Below are 20,695 nucleotides of genomic sequence, written 5' to 3' on the forward strand. Positions count from 1 at the left end.
TCTTGTATGGGAAATGTCCATTTGAATATCGGTTTGGTCCCACCCACAAGGGTGGTCCAGCACTGAAATGTTCAGAGTCCATTCTCCTCTGAACAAGAGTACCATCGGGCACAGCAGAGACTCGTTTTTCCTTATTTGGGCTTCATCAATGAGGTGAAGCTGAGTCTCTCGAAGGCACTGTGAGCGAGAAGCCCATGTCTGGAGCGCCCTAAGTAACTTGGGGTGAAACCCCAAAACGTGACACACATAGAATAGGTTATTTGAACCATGTTCTTTCTTGGTATGGGCTGGGGGCTATGGGGCTCGCACAACTGTTTACATTTTATTAAAAAAACATCTACGAGTGAACCCTCCAATGATGTACCTTCACAATCTGCCAAATTATCAATTTACAGGGTAACAAGCATACCGGTCTCCAAAGAGTAGAAAATGAAAGAAGCAGTCAAAATCGGACTTAATTGTAGAATACCAAGTTATGTATACAAATCCTAACATATGCGTTTTTTCCAAAGCAGGAAATACCTGAACCATGTTAACAAATGTCAAAGAATGCTGTGCTGAAGAAATGGTATATGAAAAAAAGAAAACTAGAAACATCTATGAGTAGGACATGTACACCCAAGGGTGTGTCAAACAAAGCTTGCGTTATACCTTCACCAAATCTTCAGAGTTCCATGAGTGAGCTCTCAGAAAATACTGTAAACGACTGCAACGTACAGAAAGCTAAGGAACCCCCATCTGAGACTAAGAGTATTCGTCATTGGAGTTTATGCAGCATTAGATTGCATGCTCTGAATGATGTCACCACGCAGCGAAGTGATCACAATGCCTGGTAAATTAGAAGGTAATGCAAATACCAGTTTCCAATCAAAACGTAAACCAGGTGAAGTGGTCTTCAGAAATCATGTTGGAACTAAATAAATCTGTCCAAAAAAATGTAGAACATCTTGCAATATTAATTTGGTTATGTACGATCATGGAGACTGCAAAGTAGATCCAACAGAGATGTTTACACAAGTGGTAGTTTGGAAAACAAAGGTTGCTCCAAATACAAAATCAACTATTTGTTAAAGCAGTAAATCATGGACAATCTTTGAAATATGTGAACTAGTATGCCCAATAGAGACCATGTACTGCACAACTGTATTACCCACAGAATAATACACAGATGCAACAAACCATATTCCATCATAATCATTTAACGGGTACATGATTATATATAAAATATCAGTATTTTCAGAAATTGAATACAAAGTTATACAACACTGATTTAGTGCATTAATAGAGTAGATGTATGTACTGGATGGATGTTAACAGAATGCAGTAAAATATTTAAAATGCAGCAGTATGGGTCACAATGTCAAACATTTCTCACAAAGCAAATAGGTTGCAGTCCTCATTAATTCCACTTGGTGTGATAGAGTCCAATTTATCAATCCAATATGCCTACCTTGTTATTGAAAGTTCTTCTGTATATCTTAATGTGGCGTTCTATTAAATCCAGGATCTGAAAGCGAATCTGCGATATCTGTTATCTATTTTCATTGAAATATCTTTCTACTGCAGAGTTGGGATTGTTGATGCAGATGCTAGACCTATGTTTGTTCCCTCTGCTTAACCTTTCTTTTTGATTATCTCACATAGTATGTACCACAGGGACAATGAATCGAATAAAAGTTTATGGTGTCACAAGTAGAAAAATGTCTAAGAGGAATTCTTTCTCTACCTTTAGAGTGGAACACTGTTGTATTTCGTATCAGTATTATAGTTAATCCTGTGTTAAAATTGACATGTCCCTGTATTCCTGATCTTATTCTAAGCCTAGTGTCATCAGTGTACACTTAACAGTTAAGATTGCTGCTATGCTTGTATGCAAAAGCAGGTTTTGTTTGAGAAAGACTCTATTCTGCGGTTCCATGTGTTAAAATTGCAGCAAAAATGGCTGTGGACGCAAAATATCGTGGCAAAAAGGCTGTGGTTTTGCCGCCACAATCCATATAAAGGATGCGGGAGACACCCCTGCAACCCCCGGACCCATTATACCATTTAAGTGGATTGGGGGATATCCCCACAACCCCTGATGCCCTTAAAAGGTACAATGGGGTTACACCTTTACTGGGTCAAACCACAGAATTTTTTACACAATTTTTTTTGTAGAGGCGACATTTTTGCCACAATTTTATCACTGCATACATTCTGCTGTCCCTCGTTAGAATATTCCAATGCTTACATGTTTTTATTTTAAACTTGTGTTGCTCTGTATGGGATATTGGGATATGTAGACCAATGCAGGTTTGCTATGTTCAGTCTTGGTATGTAGCAGCAAGTGTCTCGATACAAGTGCCACTTTTTAATTAGCTGCTGTAAGTTCCCCTGAGGGACAACCAAGATCAGAGAATGTTTTAATTAGAATATCCAGTTGTCTAGAACTATGGTTGTTGTCATGATTCTTTTCACACTGTAGTTGGCTGTATGACAAACATGTTATAACATCTCTGGTGGATGTAAACCTATAGAATGAAAAAGATTGTTCATATCTATAGCTTTGCAGAAGATATTGGTAATACAACCTTCTGGTGTACACATAACTTGCACATCAAGATAATTGACTCCATGCTGCCAGTTTCTGCAGTGACATGGATTCTTGGGATTATTGCATTTATATATCTTAGAAAATCCTGTAATGTCTCTCCGGGCCCCTGCCAAACTACAAAGATGTTGTCTATATAGCTACCCCAGTGCTTCAATATGTGTGCCACATTGGGTAATGTAAGCTATAATCGAACTTTAACTTGAACATGAAACAATTGGCATAAAAGGTTGCCATGGTATAACCCGAGGCAGGAATGTCTTTGCTACCCAAAATGACAGTTGTAAAATACATTCTATAATGAGCTCTTTTGCTGCCCTGTGTTCATCTTGAAGTTAAAACCATTCAAACTCTTCTAGCTTAAATTGTGGGGTATGGATTTGTAGACACCTTGCATCCATCGTAAACAGTGTCTTCTTTTTCTATTTGAATGGATTCAAAAAGTGTATAATTGCTATAATTCATTTACAGGTAATCATTTCTAAAGAGTAGTCAAAGTAAATACCCAAAGATTGTGGTATATCATTCGTCACTGCTGCAATCAGTCTTCCAGATGAATTTCTAGGATGTTTGTGTATTTTCAGTAACAAATAGGTCAAAACTTTAGGATCAGCTGAGAAAAGAAATCCCCTAGTCTTATTTATCCATCCTTTATTCTTTGCATCCAATTGTATGAGATTATTCTGGCTCACGTTTGTGCATTTTCTCTTCAATTTCATGGACGTCTCTGTCTCCCAATTGTCTGAGACATTTGTTGTCATAGTCACTAGTCTGACGTATAGCCAGTGCTCCCACTTAGTTCACTGAGCGTTTGGTAATATTAGTGTTGATTTTTAATGGTAAAACATGCAATATTTCGAAATACTGTGTGGTTTACCGTTTTATTATGACTCCATTGCAGTTTTAGCTGGATCCAGTGGAGGCTTGACTCCTTTCAAGAAACATTGTGGATAACTAAATTTTTAGCTGGTTTCTGAATTGATATATTTTTTTTTTAATGCTAAAAAATGTATAAAGCCGGGACTGGCCCTGAGAGGCTGTGCACAATACAATATAATACAACTTAAAGTATACACTAATCTGAAAAATACTGTCTTGTTGAGCTACACAAATTGGAAAAAAGTAATAAAATACTCTAGAATAAGAAAATAACATTTCGATTGAGGCAAAGATGATTGAAAATCTCTAGGGGGAATCTAGAATAAACTAACAGGAGAGCAGATGGTTCTTCAGCTTCTTCCAGAAAGTGAGCAGATTTGGGCCGAGCCGTGCATTAATTGGCAGAGACTCTCCATCCAATTGCAGATGAAAGGCTGAAGGCATAGTAGGCAAGATCCAGCAGGATAATGCGGGTTCTGTACTATCCAGTTTGATAGATGGAAAGACATTGGTATAGTTGAGATTTACAGACCAGTGTGAATTAAATCTGGGTGGAGGTCAGAAGATTAAATTATTTGTATTTGAAGTTCGTCTTTATGATATGGCATTTATAACGCGCCTATACACAAGTGTTTCAAGGCGCGACGAGGTTTTGACAAAAGGTGGACAACTGCATTAAAATAATTCAACTGAATTATGGGCAGTGCATATAAAGTTGAGAATTTGTTCTTTCAATGCATTTTTTTCTCCATTTTGTTGAACTAGAACAACTTCAGAGTAGCTGATATTCACCTCAAAATACTTTCTTTTCTAGACAGCAATAGGGAAAGGCTCTCCTTACAAAGCCAGGTCCAGCACTTTGCTCTTCAAGTAAGAGCGAGGTATGTGAGTTTTGAGAATTATATCTTATTTTTGGTTTGGTTTTACACCTTTAATAACGTGCTGTGTACAAATTGTTTGGGGCAATAGTAAACTCCTAATCGATTTGACTTGGCAGGCGTAATGATTTGCATGCGTCTAGTCTTTTGTAATTGACATTGCTGTCTAACAGCTACGGTGTCATTGAAGTAATAACCTTTCCTTGACTGAATAAAAAAAACGATTTGAAAATGCATGCTTCGGAGCTGCGTATTGAGGGATGATTGAGTCCACTCCCATGTCCAATTAAGAGTATGGTAGGGTAGCGTTGATGCAGTTGCGTTGGCAGAGGCTAATTAAATCTGAGCTGAGTCATTCAGATGCAGGATATTCTGTATGTAATGTAACCTAAGCTTAAGTATTCTTGTGACTGCTGCGCATGGCTACCCCTGGGTTTGGAGCGCATTATCAAATAATAAACTAAATATGACGGATATGCACAATGAATGCATCTTTTATACGAACTGTAAACTTAGCAGCACATTCTCTGCATGAGCGCTGTTATACCTATGAAAACGTTCATTAAGTTAAGACTGCAGTTAATGCCACTTTTCATATTTAATTAAGATGTAAAGAAGACTTTGCATACGTGGACAAAATTTAACAGTTTAATCTTCATAGTCGTGTCTCTAAAAGGGTTAAAATGGGTGAACAGATTTATTATTCATGCATCGATCAGTGTGGGACAGCAGTAAAAATACAGTTTTTCCTGTGTTACTCTTCAGCTCTAAACTTATTTTGTTCAGAAGATTGCTGTACTGCTCTACACACGGCCAAACATGTAAAATATGAGTTAGATGATCCATCATAAATATGAAGTTTGGAGTTACGTGGACGTTGTGCAATACTGGAATTTCGAGATGTCTAATGTATGTGAGGGATAAACGATTGAGGTACTGCTGTTTTGTAGATAACTCTTGAGTTCTGATAACGTCTAACTTTACATCTGGGGGGCAGCTGGGAGAAGTTTTGGATTTCGCTTAGAATTTGCAGGTCTTTTCACACGGTACAGATCATGGGAGAAATTATCTCTTGGCCAACATCTTTGACACCATTGCAGAGTCCCACTCGGGCATTTCCATTCTCATAGAGGTGCTGGCAAGTTGCGTTTTATTCGTTATGCTAAATTGGTTGCATCAAACGCTGTACATGTTCGGTAATTCTGTTCCTTCTATTCACTCGAAGATAAATCATTTTATTTTTTATTTTCAGGTAATGAATGACATGGACATGGACAAGGACACTCGGTAGGAGCTTCATTGCAGATGATCACGACCTTACCCCCTTGTTCGATGACATGCACTTAGAACAATATGTTAGTACGATAATGTTTTTTTCTGCCATGCTAACACCGGACCATCACAGGACTCCAAACAGCACGTTTGTCATCTACGAAAATGCCTACACGAACTTTACAACAGTGTCTAATTTCAAGGTTGGCATTGATCCGCCATTAAAATACAGTCCAGGTGCCATGGTTACAACGGAGACTAGTACTCTTGTAATTAACACGACGACGGCACGCCCAGCACAAGCAATTCCGGGAAGCCTAACCCTTCCACTTCAAATCATTCTCTGTGCAGTGATGATCTTTATACTCTTGCTTTCTTTCTTGGGAAACTTTGTTGTCTGTTTGATGGTTTACCAGAAGGCAGCGATGCGATCTGCGATTAACATCCTACTAGCCAGTCTGGCCTGTGCTGACATGTTGCTGTCTATCCTCAACATGCCTTTTGCTCTGGTCACAATCTTCACAACCAAGTGGATTTTTGGTGATGTCTTCTGTAGAGTATCTGCCATGTTTTTCTGGCTCTTTGTCATGGAAGGTGTGGCTATCCTGCTCATCATCAGCATTGATCGATTTCTTATCATTGTGCAGAAGCAAGACAAGCTGAATCCTTACAGAGCGAAGATTCTCATCATTGTTGCATGGGCAATATCCTTTTGTGTGGCCTTCCCATTAGCACTGGGGAGCCCCAATTTACAAGTACCCTCGAGGGCACCTCAATGCGTCTTTGGCTACACGACCAATCCTGGCTACCAGGCATATGTCATATTTGTGGTTCTCTTTTTCTTCTTTCTCCCATTCATGGTGATGCTCTACACTTTCATGGGCATACTCAACACGGTGCGCCACAATGCAGTTCGTATCCACAGCCATCCTGACAGCATATGCTTGAGCCAGGCCAGCAAACTCGGTCTCATGAGCCTTCAGAAGCCTTTCCAAATGAGCATTGATATGAGCTTTAAAACTCGTGCCTTCACGACCATTTTGATTTTGTTTGTTGTGTTCATCTTCTGCTGGGTGCCCTTCACCTCGTACAGCCTCGTTGCTACATTCAACAGTGACTTTTACCATAAGCACAATTTCTTCGAGATAAGTACTTGGCTGCTGTGGCTTTGCTACCTCAAGTCTGCACTGAACCCACTGATCTACTACTGGAGGATTAAGAAATTCCGCGATGCTTGCTTAGATTTAATGCCGAAGTACTTTAAGTTTTTACCACAGTTACCTGGTCACACAAGGAGACGCATCCGGCCAAGTGCTGTCTATGTATGCGGGGAGCACAGATCAGTTGTGTGAAACGAGCATTTTGTTTGCAATTTTGTGGAATCGTAATACATTTTCAAAAGATGGTGTGAAAGGGAAATATACCATTGTCACCTCTTTTATTCAGTGAAATCCTTAATTTAAAAATTTAAAGCAGCAGTTCTACAGAGAAAGGTAAAAATAAGAAATGTGCCTATTTATTGGCTTCTTTTCAGCTGTAGTCTGATGTTCAAATTGTCACCATTGAAAAATCCCCTAGCCTGACTTTACTTCTGCTTATGCGTTTTTGGAAAATTAATGGCATGCAGCTTTTAAGTTGCTTAACAGGCACGGAAAAAAATATATTGCTCCAGTTTTTTCTTGACAAATGTATGCTGCATTTCCTAGAGGAAATGTAATTGAAGTAGAGCACTCCATAGTATTAAAACCAAGGTGAAAATATGGTAGAGCTCATGACTCCAGTCCATTGACAACCTACAACGATTTGTGATTTGGCACCAATTCTAAAAGTTAGGCCAAATAGTGCAACATAAAAGGCAGGAATTTCTCAAGCAGTGATTTGGGATGATTTGATTGTTCCCAAATAAGTTCAGTAGTAACAATGTAGGGTATTGCTGCTGCTTTAAATATGCCTTGGGTTTATTCTAATGATGCCCGCCACTGCCTTCTTTGTGGGCACTCGTTTATGCTGCTATAGTTAGTCAGACGTTTCACTTCCTAAAAGATGTTACTGCTTTTTGCAATGTTGAGCCAAAAAGTCGTTTTAGGAGTATTGCTGACCAATATTATACTTGGACAACATGATTCAGTGGTGTTTGAAATACAATGCTGAAGTTAGTCACTAACATGTCTTTCAAAATTGTGTGCGCACTTTACGAGAATGGCTACAGACTCGATGGTATCATTTGATATTTTTTTTGTTTTTCATAAAAATGCTATTTTTATAGTTTTCATACATATTGCTTTGTGCAGTTATTGAGTGAAAAGCATGCTCTTCTGCTTATTTCCTAAGATGTATCTGCCAATGCGTTTATAGCTGTGGTTATTGATTTTGAATCGACGATAAATGTTCAATTTCTGCTCATGAAATGGTGCTTGAATAATTTGATATTGTTTAGTACTATTACTGCCACTGGTGACAGGAACAGATGTTTGTTCTAAAGAAGAGGCTTTCGGAGTATGCCTGACCTAAACAGCATAGGAAGCACTAAATAGCATCAGACGTAAAAGGGGGAAACCCAATTCTAGGCTATAACCTTTTAAGTCAGCATCAGATCTACTGTAAGAAAAGTAATGACAAATTGTACATCAATCTTCTAAAAGTCCATAGCAGCACAGCGATTTTCTTTTTAAAATTCAGTGCCAAAGTACATATGGCATCAGTGTCTTTGAGTCCTTTGGAAAAGCTTGACTATCTTCATTAGTTTGCCACTTTTAGTTATTTAAGTAGTAAACCACACTTATTTTACAGCCTAAAAATAAGCCAAACCTATACTTGCCCCTCAAAGATTTGCAATGCCCAGGATTTCTATTACCTTTTTTGAAGGTCAGTTTATCTCCTACAACTGTGGACATTTTGAGTCTTCCGGTTTGTGCGGATTCCATTTAGCAGCTCTTTTTGTGATTCATTAGTAGTTCTGTGTGTCCTTTTGACACACGGCATGTTTATCGGGTGCAATATTGTTAATGACCATTTGCTAAGGGCTTTCTATAACTGGATATTTTTTGCTTTTCTTTTATTGAGTTTTCACATAATATGATCTTTCTCTTTTTGCAACCATGAAGAACAGGATCACGAGTGTTAAATATAGATTAATTAACACAGTAACCATAATAAGTACCTGAGAAAGGTGGTCAGGAATTCTGGTTTTACTATATGGTAAAGCCTGCTTTTCATTCAACCCACTGGTGCCCGCACCCTCCATGCCTCCCTACCCCCCCCCCCCACCAGTTTAATTCTCCCCACCCTGTACCATGACCCGCTCTGGCCCCATCCTGCCCCTGCACTTGCTACCCTCATCACCCACTCCATGAAACACATCTGCATGGCTATGCCCCACTGTCACACTTGGTTGGCTGTGCCCCTTTGCCCCGCCACCAGTCTCCACCGGCATCACATAGAAAAGGGACTTGGTTTCTAGGTCTATGGTGACCATTTTTGTAGGTTTGTATTTCATAGGATTCGACCCCTGGCTTTCACTTATCTAGTGTGTGTGTATTGCTTAAATATAGATGCACTCAGTTCAGCATTTATAATTCTATTATTTGACCTTCAAATAATAACCTACAAAAACATGACAACACTGCTTGCATAAGAAGACCTGTGGAATGCATGAAAGATTTGAGATTTATTTTACACGAATATGGAGATTTCCTAGATTTTAAAAAAATGCCTTTGTATAAAACTATTTACTTTTAAGTTCACTGGGAAAATGGTAAATGTATCACCCCAACAAACGATGACTAGAGAAGTAAAATATAAAGGAAAATGCCTTGATGGATGTTTTACTGCCAAGTGTTCTGCAAGCATCCAATGAAACTGTTTATGAAATGGTTGTAAGGCTCATGCTACAAGTTAGTGGATTATAAGGGTAAAATTATCAGTTGGGTAATAAGAGAGGCTCTGGAATCATCAGTTATGATATTGACTCCACAAACCCTCTGTCCTATCTCTATTAAGTATGGAGTACATTTGCAGCCAAAGGCTACCCTATTTGCCTCTATACAAGACAACAGTTGGGATAACCGTTGGCTGGCCTTTCTAAGAATGTATAGCAGTTATCGCAGACCTGGTAGTTGATCAACAATTGCACAATCCAATGGACACTGAGGCCCACTGTCAATTACCAGCCACAGCGGTTAATTAACCCCAGTAAGGTATGTATATCTGACAAAAGCAGTACAGAAACCTCAGGTTTTATGTGACTTGGATAATGCAAGATGCGTTTTATGTTAAAGGGTTTTGAACCCTTTGACTGCTCTTGAAACATATATGTACAGACAAATGTTCCTGTTTTTCCCAGAGACACGCGTGTATATTGTGACAAATCCAGGAAATCTCACCTGTGGAACCAGGGAGGTGAGCCCGCCAAGTTTTAACAACTCCTTGGGGGACGGGGCAAGTGGTATCTCAATGGGGGTCACCCCCTATCCCCCACTTAGAGGACAGGTAATCCCAAGATGGGATATTTGTTATCCTCCCTTATTCCTAAAAGAGAAAATCTTCCTTTATATGGAAATTGAATGGTGCACTCACCACTTCATACACGAGTGGTTGACTTGTCTTCTGACCCTTTCCGTTGTCTGTGCCTGAAATGAAAACACTGAGGACAAACACGCCCCTTTTCGGGGTAGAACAAAAAGATAGTCAACACTGAGGAGAGTGGAGCTGTAGAGGTGGAATTTCCTCCTCCTGAAAGGTGTGTACAGGGTAGGTAGCCTGATGCCTGGAATGGTGTTCAACCACGCAGTTCCATGGACGGCTGAGATGTTGACAGGAGAAGTCGGGGATGCCCGTTGGGTCTCAAAACCCAGAGACTGATGATGGGCCTAGGAACAAGAACCACTGAGTCGTGAGGGGCCCAGGAGAGAGAAGCCCTGATGCAAACCACAGCTAAGACGAGAGAAGCTGCAGAAGAACATACTACACTGAACCCTGAAGCTCCCTCTCTGCCCGAGGAGGGCTGCAATTTAGAACCAGGTATGTGGTGGCTCTGGGAGATGTGGGAGGGGAAGGCCAACCATACCCCAAGAAAGGGTGCCAGAACATACCCCAGAATAGGTTGAGAATGAGTGTACACCAGGGTGGGGCGAGAAAAGACTTGCTTTAAATATCTTTCTCCCATAAGCACCAACACCTTTTTGTTGGGCTTCTTGCCCCTCACCTCCAGAGGTAATAACCCTTAAGTAAACCATAGAGTCAGTCTGTTCACAACTATCACCTCCTTAATTCTGACCTTCAGGTTTTTTCAAGCTACCACAGGCCAAAGAATACCTTATTTAACCGCACAATTCAGTCTTGACTATACCATTAATTCTCAGAATGATAGAACATCATCCACCTCATGATTAATTTCATTCTTCACCAAATGTTTTTCATCACCAAAGCTTCGCATTACACACAGTTGTCCATCAGCAGCTAACTAATAGAGTATTGGTAAAATACCTTGTTAATAACCTTTATTACAATCTTTTTGTTAACCTTGATTTCCATACAGTAAATGGAGAGATCAGAGCAATTCCAGCCCATAACAGTTTCAGGAACCAGGTGAAAACTCTGTTCTTCTCCCAGTAGAATCCAACTAGAACGCGCCTGTTCCCTTTCATACTAAACGACATGAAGGCACCCCGGTTATTTGTGTGTGCCATATACATTTATTGACATGTGCACGTCATGTGGAGAAAGGATAGAAAGAAACCACCCCATCACTTTCAACAACCGTATGACACAGAAGCTTTGAAGGTTAAGCAGTTTTATTTACCTTCTATATTTCAGCATTTCATACAATCTTACACCCTTCTCAATTACACTCCCCGTTGTCATCCCGAAGTCATCCCATCTCACTCTACCCTTACGTTTTGTAAATTCCAAACTATTCCTCCGGAACTAAGCTTATCAATACACTTCTAAGATCACTAGGGAACACAATGATATCCTCGCTGAATACAAAGTTTACTATCAAAACAGTGTTTTCTTAGCCTTCAAAATCTTGTGAGCTCACCTACAGAATTTCTGAGCCAACCTCATGAAGTCCAAGGCACTTTGAAGGTTCTTGTGCATCAATTCTTGGCATTGCTCCTTTGAAAAGAACACTTATGTTTTTACTTTTACTCTTGTAGTCTTCCACTGGAAGACCTTATAAACAATCTTCTGACAAATTCTACGCCCCTTGCAAAAGCTACTCTGAAATAAGAAGTTTGCACTCCAATACTGGTAATGGTGTTACCAATCTTTTTGGGCACATTTTAATTTCTGAATGGCTCAATAGTAGGCTTGACACCTTTTTGTTTAGAAAAAAGTAAAATAGTTCAACTCCACCTCATTATGAGCCATAAAGATGGAAATTAATAGATATTATCTTCCAATCCTGCCAGTGGACCCTCCCTGTTCTCAACCACCCCTGATGGTGTATGCACTGGCATTTGAAATAATCACTTTCTCTGACCAAAGTGTGAGCTTTAGTCCTTCATGCACATGTACAACCAAACTGCGAAAGCAGGTGTTCTAAACCATGCAACAGGGAGCGGTAGGGGAAGGACAATGCAAATGCTTGTGAATACTCACGAAATCCTTGCAGACACTTATCCCACATGCTTGAATGATGTATGTGTTATTGTTGCTTCAACTGTGACAAAATAGTTTGCACCCATCAGGAAAAATAAACTAAAATAAGGAGTTTTTTTTAAATACCTTTTGTTGAAAATTACACATTACGACACTTGTACATTACGCCCACACAACCCAAGGTTTTCAGACACATTCTTTGTGAATTCGACCAGTTGCACAGTACTCTCTAACAGACTTAGGGTAGCAACCTCTTTCCCTCCAGCAGTTCAAGATAGTGAACAGAGATTGTTCTTGGAAGTATCCAACAATCCGTTGTGGGTTGAAATGAGAGGGGAGGCTATCCATTAGTTGATTTTCATATATGAACCGTTTACTTATTAATAAATGTATTGATTCTCCAAGTCATGCCTACACCGCTAAATGTCTACCAAATCGTAGACAATAGGTCTGGCAATGCTTAAGTAGTGTTGGAAGCTATTCTACTAGGTGTGGAGTTTGTAGCAGCCGCAAAGGCACCTACACAGGTGCTAATGGCGATATGCCAGTCAACAGCGGGCAGACTGCTCGTAATAGCACCACCACCCATGTTAAGGGACCCTCACTTCACTCTGACCCTTAACTTGGGTAGCGGTCCGTTACTGACATGTTCAACCTGCAGCCAGAGGATGTTGAAAATAGTTGTTGGCTCGAGAGTTAGGAGAATAAAAACTCATCTTTGTATGCAGCATATTCTTCAGGTGACCATGTATCAGAAGAAAAACTCCCCTCTATGTCCCTCAAAATCCAGTCAGTAGCAAAAGGAACACTTTGGAGAGCAAGAATAATCGCGCCTCTTGCTTGATGGGAATAAGTCCCCAGTCACTCACCGAAATAGTGTTGTCCATCTGTAAAGTGTGTTTCAGGTAACACAGTATATTTATACGATGTCCACATGCATAAGCCACTGGCGTCTTAGTTTTTAGCACCTTCTTAAGGTCTTCAATATTGCATTTTGTACATCTAATAGAGCCCATTGGAGAGTATAAAAGTTAAATAAATCCGCTTAGCAAGAATATCAATCTTCAGTTTGAAATATTTGTGGGGACGTGGCTGGCAATGCATCCACTGCAGTAAGCCCAACCTCCTGCACTGTTTTCACAAACAGTGGATCCGTTACCATCCCAACCCAGCTAAACATTGCAAGTTTAATTCTTAAATGAAAGAAACCCCAATCTGCATCCATACTATTTTAAGCATTGGGGGCGCTACAAAAGTCTTCTTTGAAACCATCATCTTCAACATAGTTCTTTGTGAATACCAGGCAGTGTCTTAAATTCTGATGCAAATTATTATGCATATGGTCTTTCCCCTTTCTGTAATGGCTTGGTAGGCGCAGAACAATGGTCTGGTGGGGAGGCCCAGAGCGACGCCAAAGGTTAAGATTAACCTTCCAGCCATACCTCTTGTTTTGAGTTCAACCCAGAAATCTGTCTCTCTCCCATTTCCAACAACAGACAGGTTCCTGTGCATATGCTACGTTAGCACATGCAGTGAATGCAAAATATAATGAGATGGGATTTTTTTTTTTTGGTTTTATTTGTATTGCTTATAGCGCAAACCTAGCTCAAGAGCAGCAGGATTGTGCCAAAAATTGACTTTTATGATGGTTGCTTACTGTAGAAGCCACCCAACCAAAATCCTCTTTCATCCCAGTCCATGATATTCTGGTACATGAAGCCCATATTCTGATAAATACTGACTGGTGCCAACTGATCACTAGCATGCTAAACTGGCCAGGGTGATCCTTTCTGACCAATAAACATTAAACACTGTTAAATGTTACTTTAGCCAGACTCATTAGTCTTCAGGGAAGAGACCAGCTGTTTGATATTTTGAGGTCACCCTGATTTTTCTTTCTAAAATATCATGATTATGCCTTTTATATTAACCTTCTCAGTCATTTTATTACGAAAAAACAACGTCAGGTGCTAAAATGTCCTGTTGGTTGAATGGGAGTTCTGCCGAATTATATTTAATAGCTACAACACAGTCTTGCTGGGTTTAATTGCTTGACTGATCGGTGTAGCTTCTCCGAGTATAGATTCTATAAGCAGTTAGCACATCTCTAAAAGAAAGGTTTGTCTTCTACTGCGGTTGAAGAAGTGGGTAGACCCTGTGTGGAGATACCTAAAGAAAGTCACATTTCTTCCTCACCCCACTGCCACAAAATACCAGTTTCGTGCAGCGACTTTCCTGGTATCCCTTGAGTGTTTTTGTCTTCCTTTTCCTATCCACGTGTGGGTAATAATAATGCTAGGTATTAACACCCGTTACCAAGCTCTCTGAAACTGGAATTTCACGTGTGTTTTACTCTATCAAACATCACATTTCATTACTCTCCAAACCTCGGAGCTTGTTTCAACAGATTCTGCAGCCTCCGCTACAAGTCTCTGAATCAACCGCCACCTCTTCAGTTCAATCTTTTAGTTTGCGTTTTGAAAGATATCCAGGATTCTAACCTTCATTTAAGCCATTCGGTGAATAGTCCTTCAACCATTCCCACAGCACATTGACCTTTTTCAGCCCATCAAACAGCTCTCCCCACTCAAACAGAATTCAATGCAGCTTCTACCATACACTTGGAACTTGCTCTAAAGCGCCTCCAGACGCTACCAATGGCATCATTGAAAATGGCCATTGGTGCTGTGATGTGGGGGACTCATCCTCTTCTGCACAGCAAAAAAATATGAGCATGCCTGCCTGGGTTTGCACTATGCAACAAGGACATCTGCCAGTAGTTCCTTCTTTTAATCCTCTGGACCCTAATCACTTTGTTTAGTTGAACGACGACAGATCCATCAGTGATGAGTTACACAGTTCTGCACCATTTAAAGACCTTTGGAATCTTGCAGAGGCCACCTTGAAAACAGTTATTCAAATAAGCAAGCCCAGTCTCTTAAGGAAAGCTTCAGTGTTGTAGAGACATCACTGTTCTGATTTCCCTGACCCTCGTGAATGGGAATATGAACCTGAAGAATGTTGTGACCTATATCTTGTCTCTATGCAAATTTACAACCTGAAAAGTAGGCTGCTTTTCATTGGTAATGCCTGAAAGAGCCATTACTCGGAATACATCTTAGTTGCATCCGATTTATATTGCTTTCTTTCTGCGTTTCTGTATATAGACCTTGTCTGGCTTCTATAACATTGTTTTGACAAAGTTAACATCATCTTTTACAAAGCATGAATAGCGTCTAAATAAAATAACTCTAATAATTACCAAGAGATACTGGCTGTAATAAATAAACGGACAATACATTTAAAATGTCAGTTGTAATTACCTTCCCCCCCCTCCCTAAAGGTGTATTTCTTTCATCAGATACTAGGACCATCTGTTAGGATAGTTGAGTAAAAGAAATCTGTATCTTTGTTTCAAGTTTAGGGTTCCATGGTAGCTGTAGCTTTGGTAATTTTGGCCTTTAGTTATTTATAATACTGTGGACAGAAAACTGAGTAACTGCCTTACACTGCTCATCTTAATTCAAAAGGGATTTTTGGAATTGAGTTCAAGGAAGCCTAATGAAATGACACATGAGTAAACACTTTAGCATTGTGTTCAAACAAGAACGACACATTCTAAAGAGCAAGGGTAAAAACTGAATGGGCTCTGCTGCTTTCTTGATTCTGGGTAAATGGGCACGCTTGATGCTTGTGAAAGATGTTCGTTGAACTTCACAAATACTCTGGTTTCACTCCTAAAAGAGAAGTTAGAATGGTAAAATAATGGATTTTGGAAAAATTCAGAAATTTGCCGCAAAATTCAGCTAATCTGTTTTCAGGGCTCTTAACCACATCAGGTCAAATGTAAATTTACCAGTGGTATCATAATGCCCATTTAAAAAAATGTAGGCTTTTCATCCAAATTTATTTGCAAACCAATACATTCAGAATGCCATCATCACAACAACGAACAAATAGTGACCAGGTTCGTTTATGCATATTTTAATACTCTGCTCTGTCTTAATAGTCTTTACAGTTTTTGTCACAATGATATTGTGTGCAAAGAAGCTCTACCCTAGATTAAACAATAGTGGGCTCCTTTCTATCTCCAGTAATACATAAACGTTAAACCTTTGCCTCAACACCTTGTTTCCACAAGCCATCCATCCTTGCCAATTCCATCACATCTGTACTGTACCCAAAATAAAGGATTGTGGAATGTCATATATGGGCTACTGCCACTACTTTTGTAAAACGTTACTGTGCCTATTAAGACTGAAAGATGCGACCTAAACCTCAGTTTGCCCAACCCCCTTTGGTTAGTTTGCCTCTCTCTCTCCAAGCCATACCCCTAAAGAGGGCAGATGGCTTATTTAGTTAGGAAGTTAAAGGAAACGTCCATCGGGATGAAAGCTTCTAATGTTTGCCATTAAATGCAAAACTGCAGTCTACACTAATCAGTACATACATAGATGTATGTGTGTATGTACTACTCCATTTATGAGCTCCATGCTCTTGCTTGGCAGATGAAACCATGGCAATGTATGCATGATAAAATGCAGCGAGATCAGTCTGACATATTAAAAGGATGAGCATACATGGCTTGTTTGGCTTCAAAACCTGAACAACGTCGATATTTGTTGCTGGAATATGTTAAGGTAGATCTTTTGTTTAATTATTCTCCAGTGTTTGAGTCTTGTTGTAATCCTACAGGTTGTCTGTTTGCTTTTGGGTTACCAGGTTTCCCTGGATATGTGAAGCAAACCTGAGTACACAATGTTTTTGTTGTGTATTGCGATCCTCCCAGGCACTGTTAATCATAAAACAGCATTAAACAAGCATTGGCACAGCCAACATTTTGGCTTTTGTCCAGGCACTGCTATAATGGTACTTCATAACCATAAGATGACAAATGCTATGATTGCCTGGTCATGTGATAGTGGTGCCTGGAAAATGACTAATATCCATACAAAAGCCTTAAATGTTGGCTTTGCCAATAGTGCAAGGAACTGGTATAAACCAAGTGGCTGAAAGCACATTTGGTTAAGACTTTTATTACACCATACGCACATTTACAGCTGCAATTACCCCCTAAACTCTCAGCAGATTGCTTAGATATAATATGAGGTTACTGTTTGATGGAGCCAACGAAAAGAGATCACAGGAGGAGCATGGGGTAAGTAGAGTGTGGGAATCGCTATAGGTATTAGCATGGTCTGTGCATTCTATGGGTGGGTTAATAACCAAACACCACACCACTCTGTGTGCCCCCCCATTTCCTCTCCTCCTTAGCAGTCATCTAATGCAGTAGTACAAAAGGGAAAGTGTAACATGATCTTAAACACCCCACACTAGACTGGTGACTTTATAAAGAGTTCTGACTAATTCTTCAAAAAATAAAAACATTTAGTATGTACTTTTGTACTAATGTATTAATTATGTTTTAAACATGCTATGGTTCCTTCAGTATTTTTGTAAATTATACAAAAATATAAGTGAATGGGCTGTACTTTGCAATTAGACCAGATATCGCAAAATATCCTCTGAATGCAACATTACTTTATTTCTTGAAATACAGGTATTGCTGCAGGATCCTATAAGATGTCTCTATGCCTATTTCCACCCTGCCTTTTATATTTTCTGTTCTTGATTGGCTGTGCTACTTCCCTTAAAACCCTTAGGCTACCATACATCTCTATACATCTCCGCCGGAAATGCTTGCACTTATGACAACATGGATATGTGGCTGAAAGATTGTGCATATCCATTGGATATATGTGCATTTACACAGATGAGTCGGCTCCACTATGTGAGCGTTTATGGTATTTGCAGATGGCTTTTGTCAATATATTCCTGTAAAATGAGCAAGATTAACCTTAAAAGGCACTAAGGGTGTACTTCGTTTCTCTCCAGAATGGGTAGAATGACTTGGTCTCTAACCCTAATTAAGTTCAGTGGGCCTGATTTAGAAAAGCTTTTCCCCGTTTGTAAATGTGACGTACATGTAAAAAAGTTAGCAACTCCTTTTTAACTTGCACATGATCCACAGAACAAGTTCCATCTCTAGTTCATGTGTATCATTTTGAGTAAGTTTCTCAAAATAGAATATTTTATTAAATGTGAAACCAGTATCAATTCAAGGAGTTGGGTGCAAAGTAAACGCCCGTCATGTCATACTTTAGGTGAAGTTGCATATCCAACACTTATCTGCACAATGAATTTACACGAAAGTGATCTTGGAGTAGCTGGTGAAAAGTGTGGATAGGTTTCTTTACTTCATCTGCACTCACTTTGCCATACAGTCACTTTTACTTCTCCATACCTTTACGTCTCCTGTCTTTCACTTTTCATAGATTTCACTTCGTCATTTCAGAGGGAGACGCCCTACACCCTCCTCTCGCCCCATATTCCACACTGCTTCTCCTTGACCCAACCCTCGCCTTGCAGATAACCTTTACTGCATCCATTGCCACCTTCACAATGTGAAAGTCAGGTGAAGTAAAAGCAAGAAGTAGTACATGCGTGGTGAAGTAAATTCCTTTCGAAGCAAATGTAGATTAGTTAAGTCTAGACAACGTTTTCTGGATGAAGTAAGGAGGGTATACCAAAGGTCCACAGACACCATCTTTACGGGCAGCACGAGTGTAGGTAGTGACATGTAATGGGAATAATATTTGCAGATGAGAGGAGAAGAACTCAAAAATCAGAAGTTTTAAATCTTTTTTATTTTTTTATTATTTTACATTTGCACAATGTGCCACGAAGGCCACATATGCAAGGTCTACATGTGCACACTGGATCTGCAAGTAGGACGAATATCATGTGCTGGCGATAACATATGCCTGGAAATCTATTTTTCCTTGCATAAGTTACAGCTTCTTTTAGGCATAGCTTATGCTAAATGCATTTTGTGATTTTGCGAGTCAGCATTTGTCTAAGCAGACACACAGACGTGTTTATCTTGCATCATGGACAAGAAACATTTCTTGGCAACACCTATAGTCCTAATGCCCAAAATCGATTGCCAAGTCGTTATCAAGCAAGATGGTTTCCCCAAAAGAAATCAAATGTAGATGTACCTATTTCTCATTGCCTTCCACCATCATGGCTTCTTTTCTGCCTTCTCAATCTCTCACAGGAGTTCCCAATTCTATTATGTACCCACATGGGATATGTGATCTGGTTGTTTCAGATTAGCCTGACTGTCAGAACTAGCAAAGGCTTAAAACCCCAGATTTGGGGCAAATTAACTTGCCACTCTCCTCAGTGTGGGGAACAATGAAAAGTGTTTGCATTCCTTATGTAGAACTACAAAGTTTGTAATACAAATCCGACTATTGTCTTTTGGGAAGCGATGTGGTTACTTAACCATTTGCCAAGTTGCCATGGACCTTCTCACTAATTTTCTGATCTCCTAAAATGAGGTACAAGGCAGAATTATGGCTTTCCATGCTTGCCATGGTAATGTTTTTTAAGGTGTTGACGCTTTTAAACAGAAAAGAAAATTAAGTTAGCATTGCAAAGGTTGATGATGAGAATCCATTCAATTGAATATCTTCTCCTGGCTTTCCAGTGGCATATATAGCTAGCAGAACATTGTGCTGCTGTCTATATAGAATGTTCCTTCCTAAACCTTTTTTCTGTGTGAAGGGATGTTGCATGTCTTGCTATTTTACTGAAGTACTAAAACAACTGTGTACAGAGGACAAATGTAATTTCCAAACCGGACTCTACTTTTGTTATTTTTGTTTTCTTTTGCCTATGTTTACTTTTCAGAACAAGATTGTCTGTTCTTAAATGCATATGGTGAGTGTCTTTGCCTCCTCGCCATACAGTACTGCCTTCAGTGGAACACCCATGTATATCCTGATGTGTCCCATTGGTACTCTAGAGTACGTGGCTGTCGGACCTAAACATTGTTTTCATTGAATGTTTTTGACTAGTAAAATCTAGGTTTTCTGAAGTCTACTTTACATTTCTTTAGAAGCCACGTTCTTTGGTTTTCATATTTGAACAGTGAGGCACATGGGGTTCAAAAGAATCTCCTTCATGATAGCGTGTGTGTATTTGTGGTAATCCTAACAATGGAAAATAAAAATAACTGAATTTGCTCTAGTCTGTAATGTCCACCCAAAGCGTGGGAAATATTCTGTCACCGTTTGAAAATGTTTTTCTTTTGTATTCTAGAAACAGTAGATTTACTACAAAACAATATTTTCTGTTCGCCATTTGTTTTACCTTCAAAGAAAATCAGGAATTTAGGTAAAGATGTGTCATATCTTTTTACAAGTCTGCCGTTTATTTAATGATCCTGGATATTACGAGAATGTGAATTAAATTTATTTAAAAAAAGGAAAAGAATGCAATTCTTGTTTCATTTTGTTTGTGTGTGTTAAATGAGTTTATAATCACTTGCTGACACTAGTTAAAATATGAATGAATTTCCTTTTTTGTGTTTTTGAACTGACATGACCCCATGTCAGTGATCAGG

At 39.4% G+C, this 20,695-nt stretch overlaps 1 protein-coding gene across 4 annotated transcripts in view; it reads left to right on the forward strand.

The window, feature by feature from the left end:
- The window catches only part of GPR63 (G protein-coupled receptor 63), a 553,454-nt gene extending 532,889 nt beyond the window's left edge, over positions 1-20,565 (forward strand). For all 4 annotated transcript variants that reach the window (XM_069606418.1, XM_069606416.1, XM_069606419.1 and 1 more), the window contains one exon: positions 5,600-20,565. In XM_069606418.1, the coding sequence (XP_069462519.1) occupies positions 5,607-6,971 (1,365 nt within the window). In that variant the 5' untranslated portion in view covers positions 5,600-5,606 and the 3' untranslated portion in view covers positions 6,972-20,565. The remainder of the gene's footprint in view (positions 1-5,599) is intronic.
- The last annotated feature ends 130 nt before the right edge of the window (positions 20,566-20,695 follow it).

This window comes from Ambystoma mexicanum, chromosome 4p (assembly GCF_040938575.1).
Source record: "Ambystoma mexicanum isolate Mex_15411 chromosome 4p, UKY_AmexF1_1, whole genome shotgun sequence".
NCBI lineage: Eukaryota > Metazoa > Chordata > Amphibia > Caudata > Ambystomatidae > Ambystoma > Ambystoma mexicanum.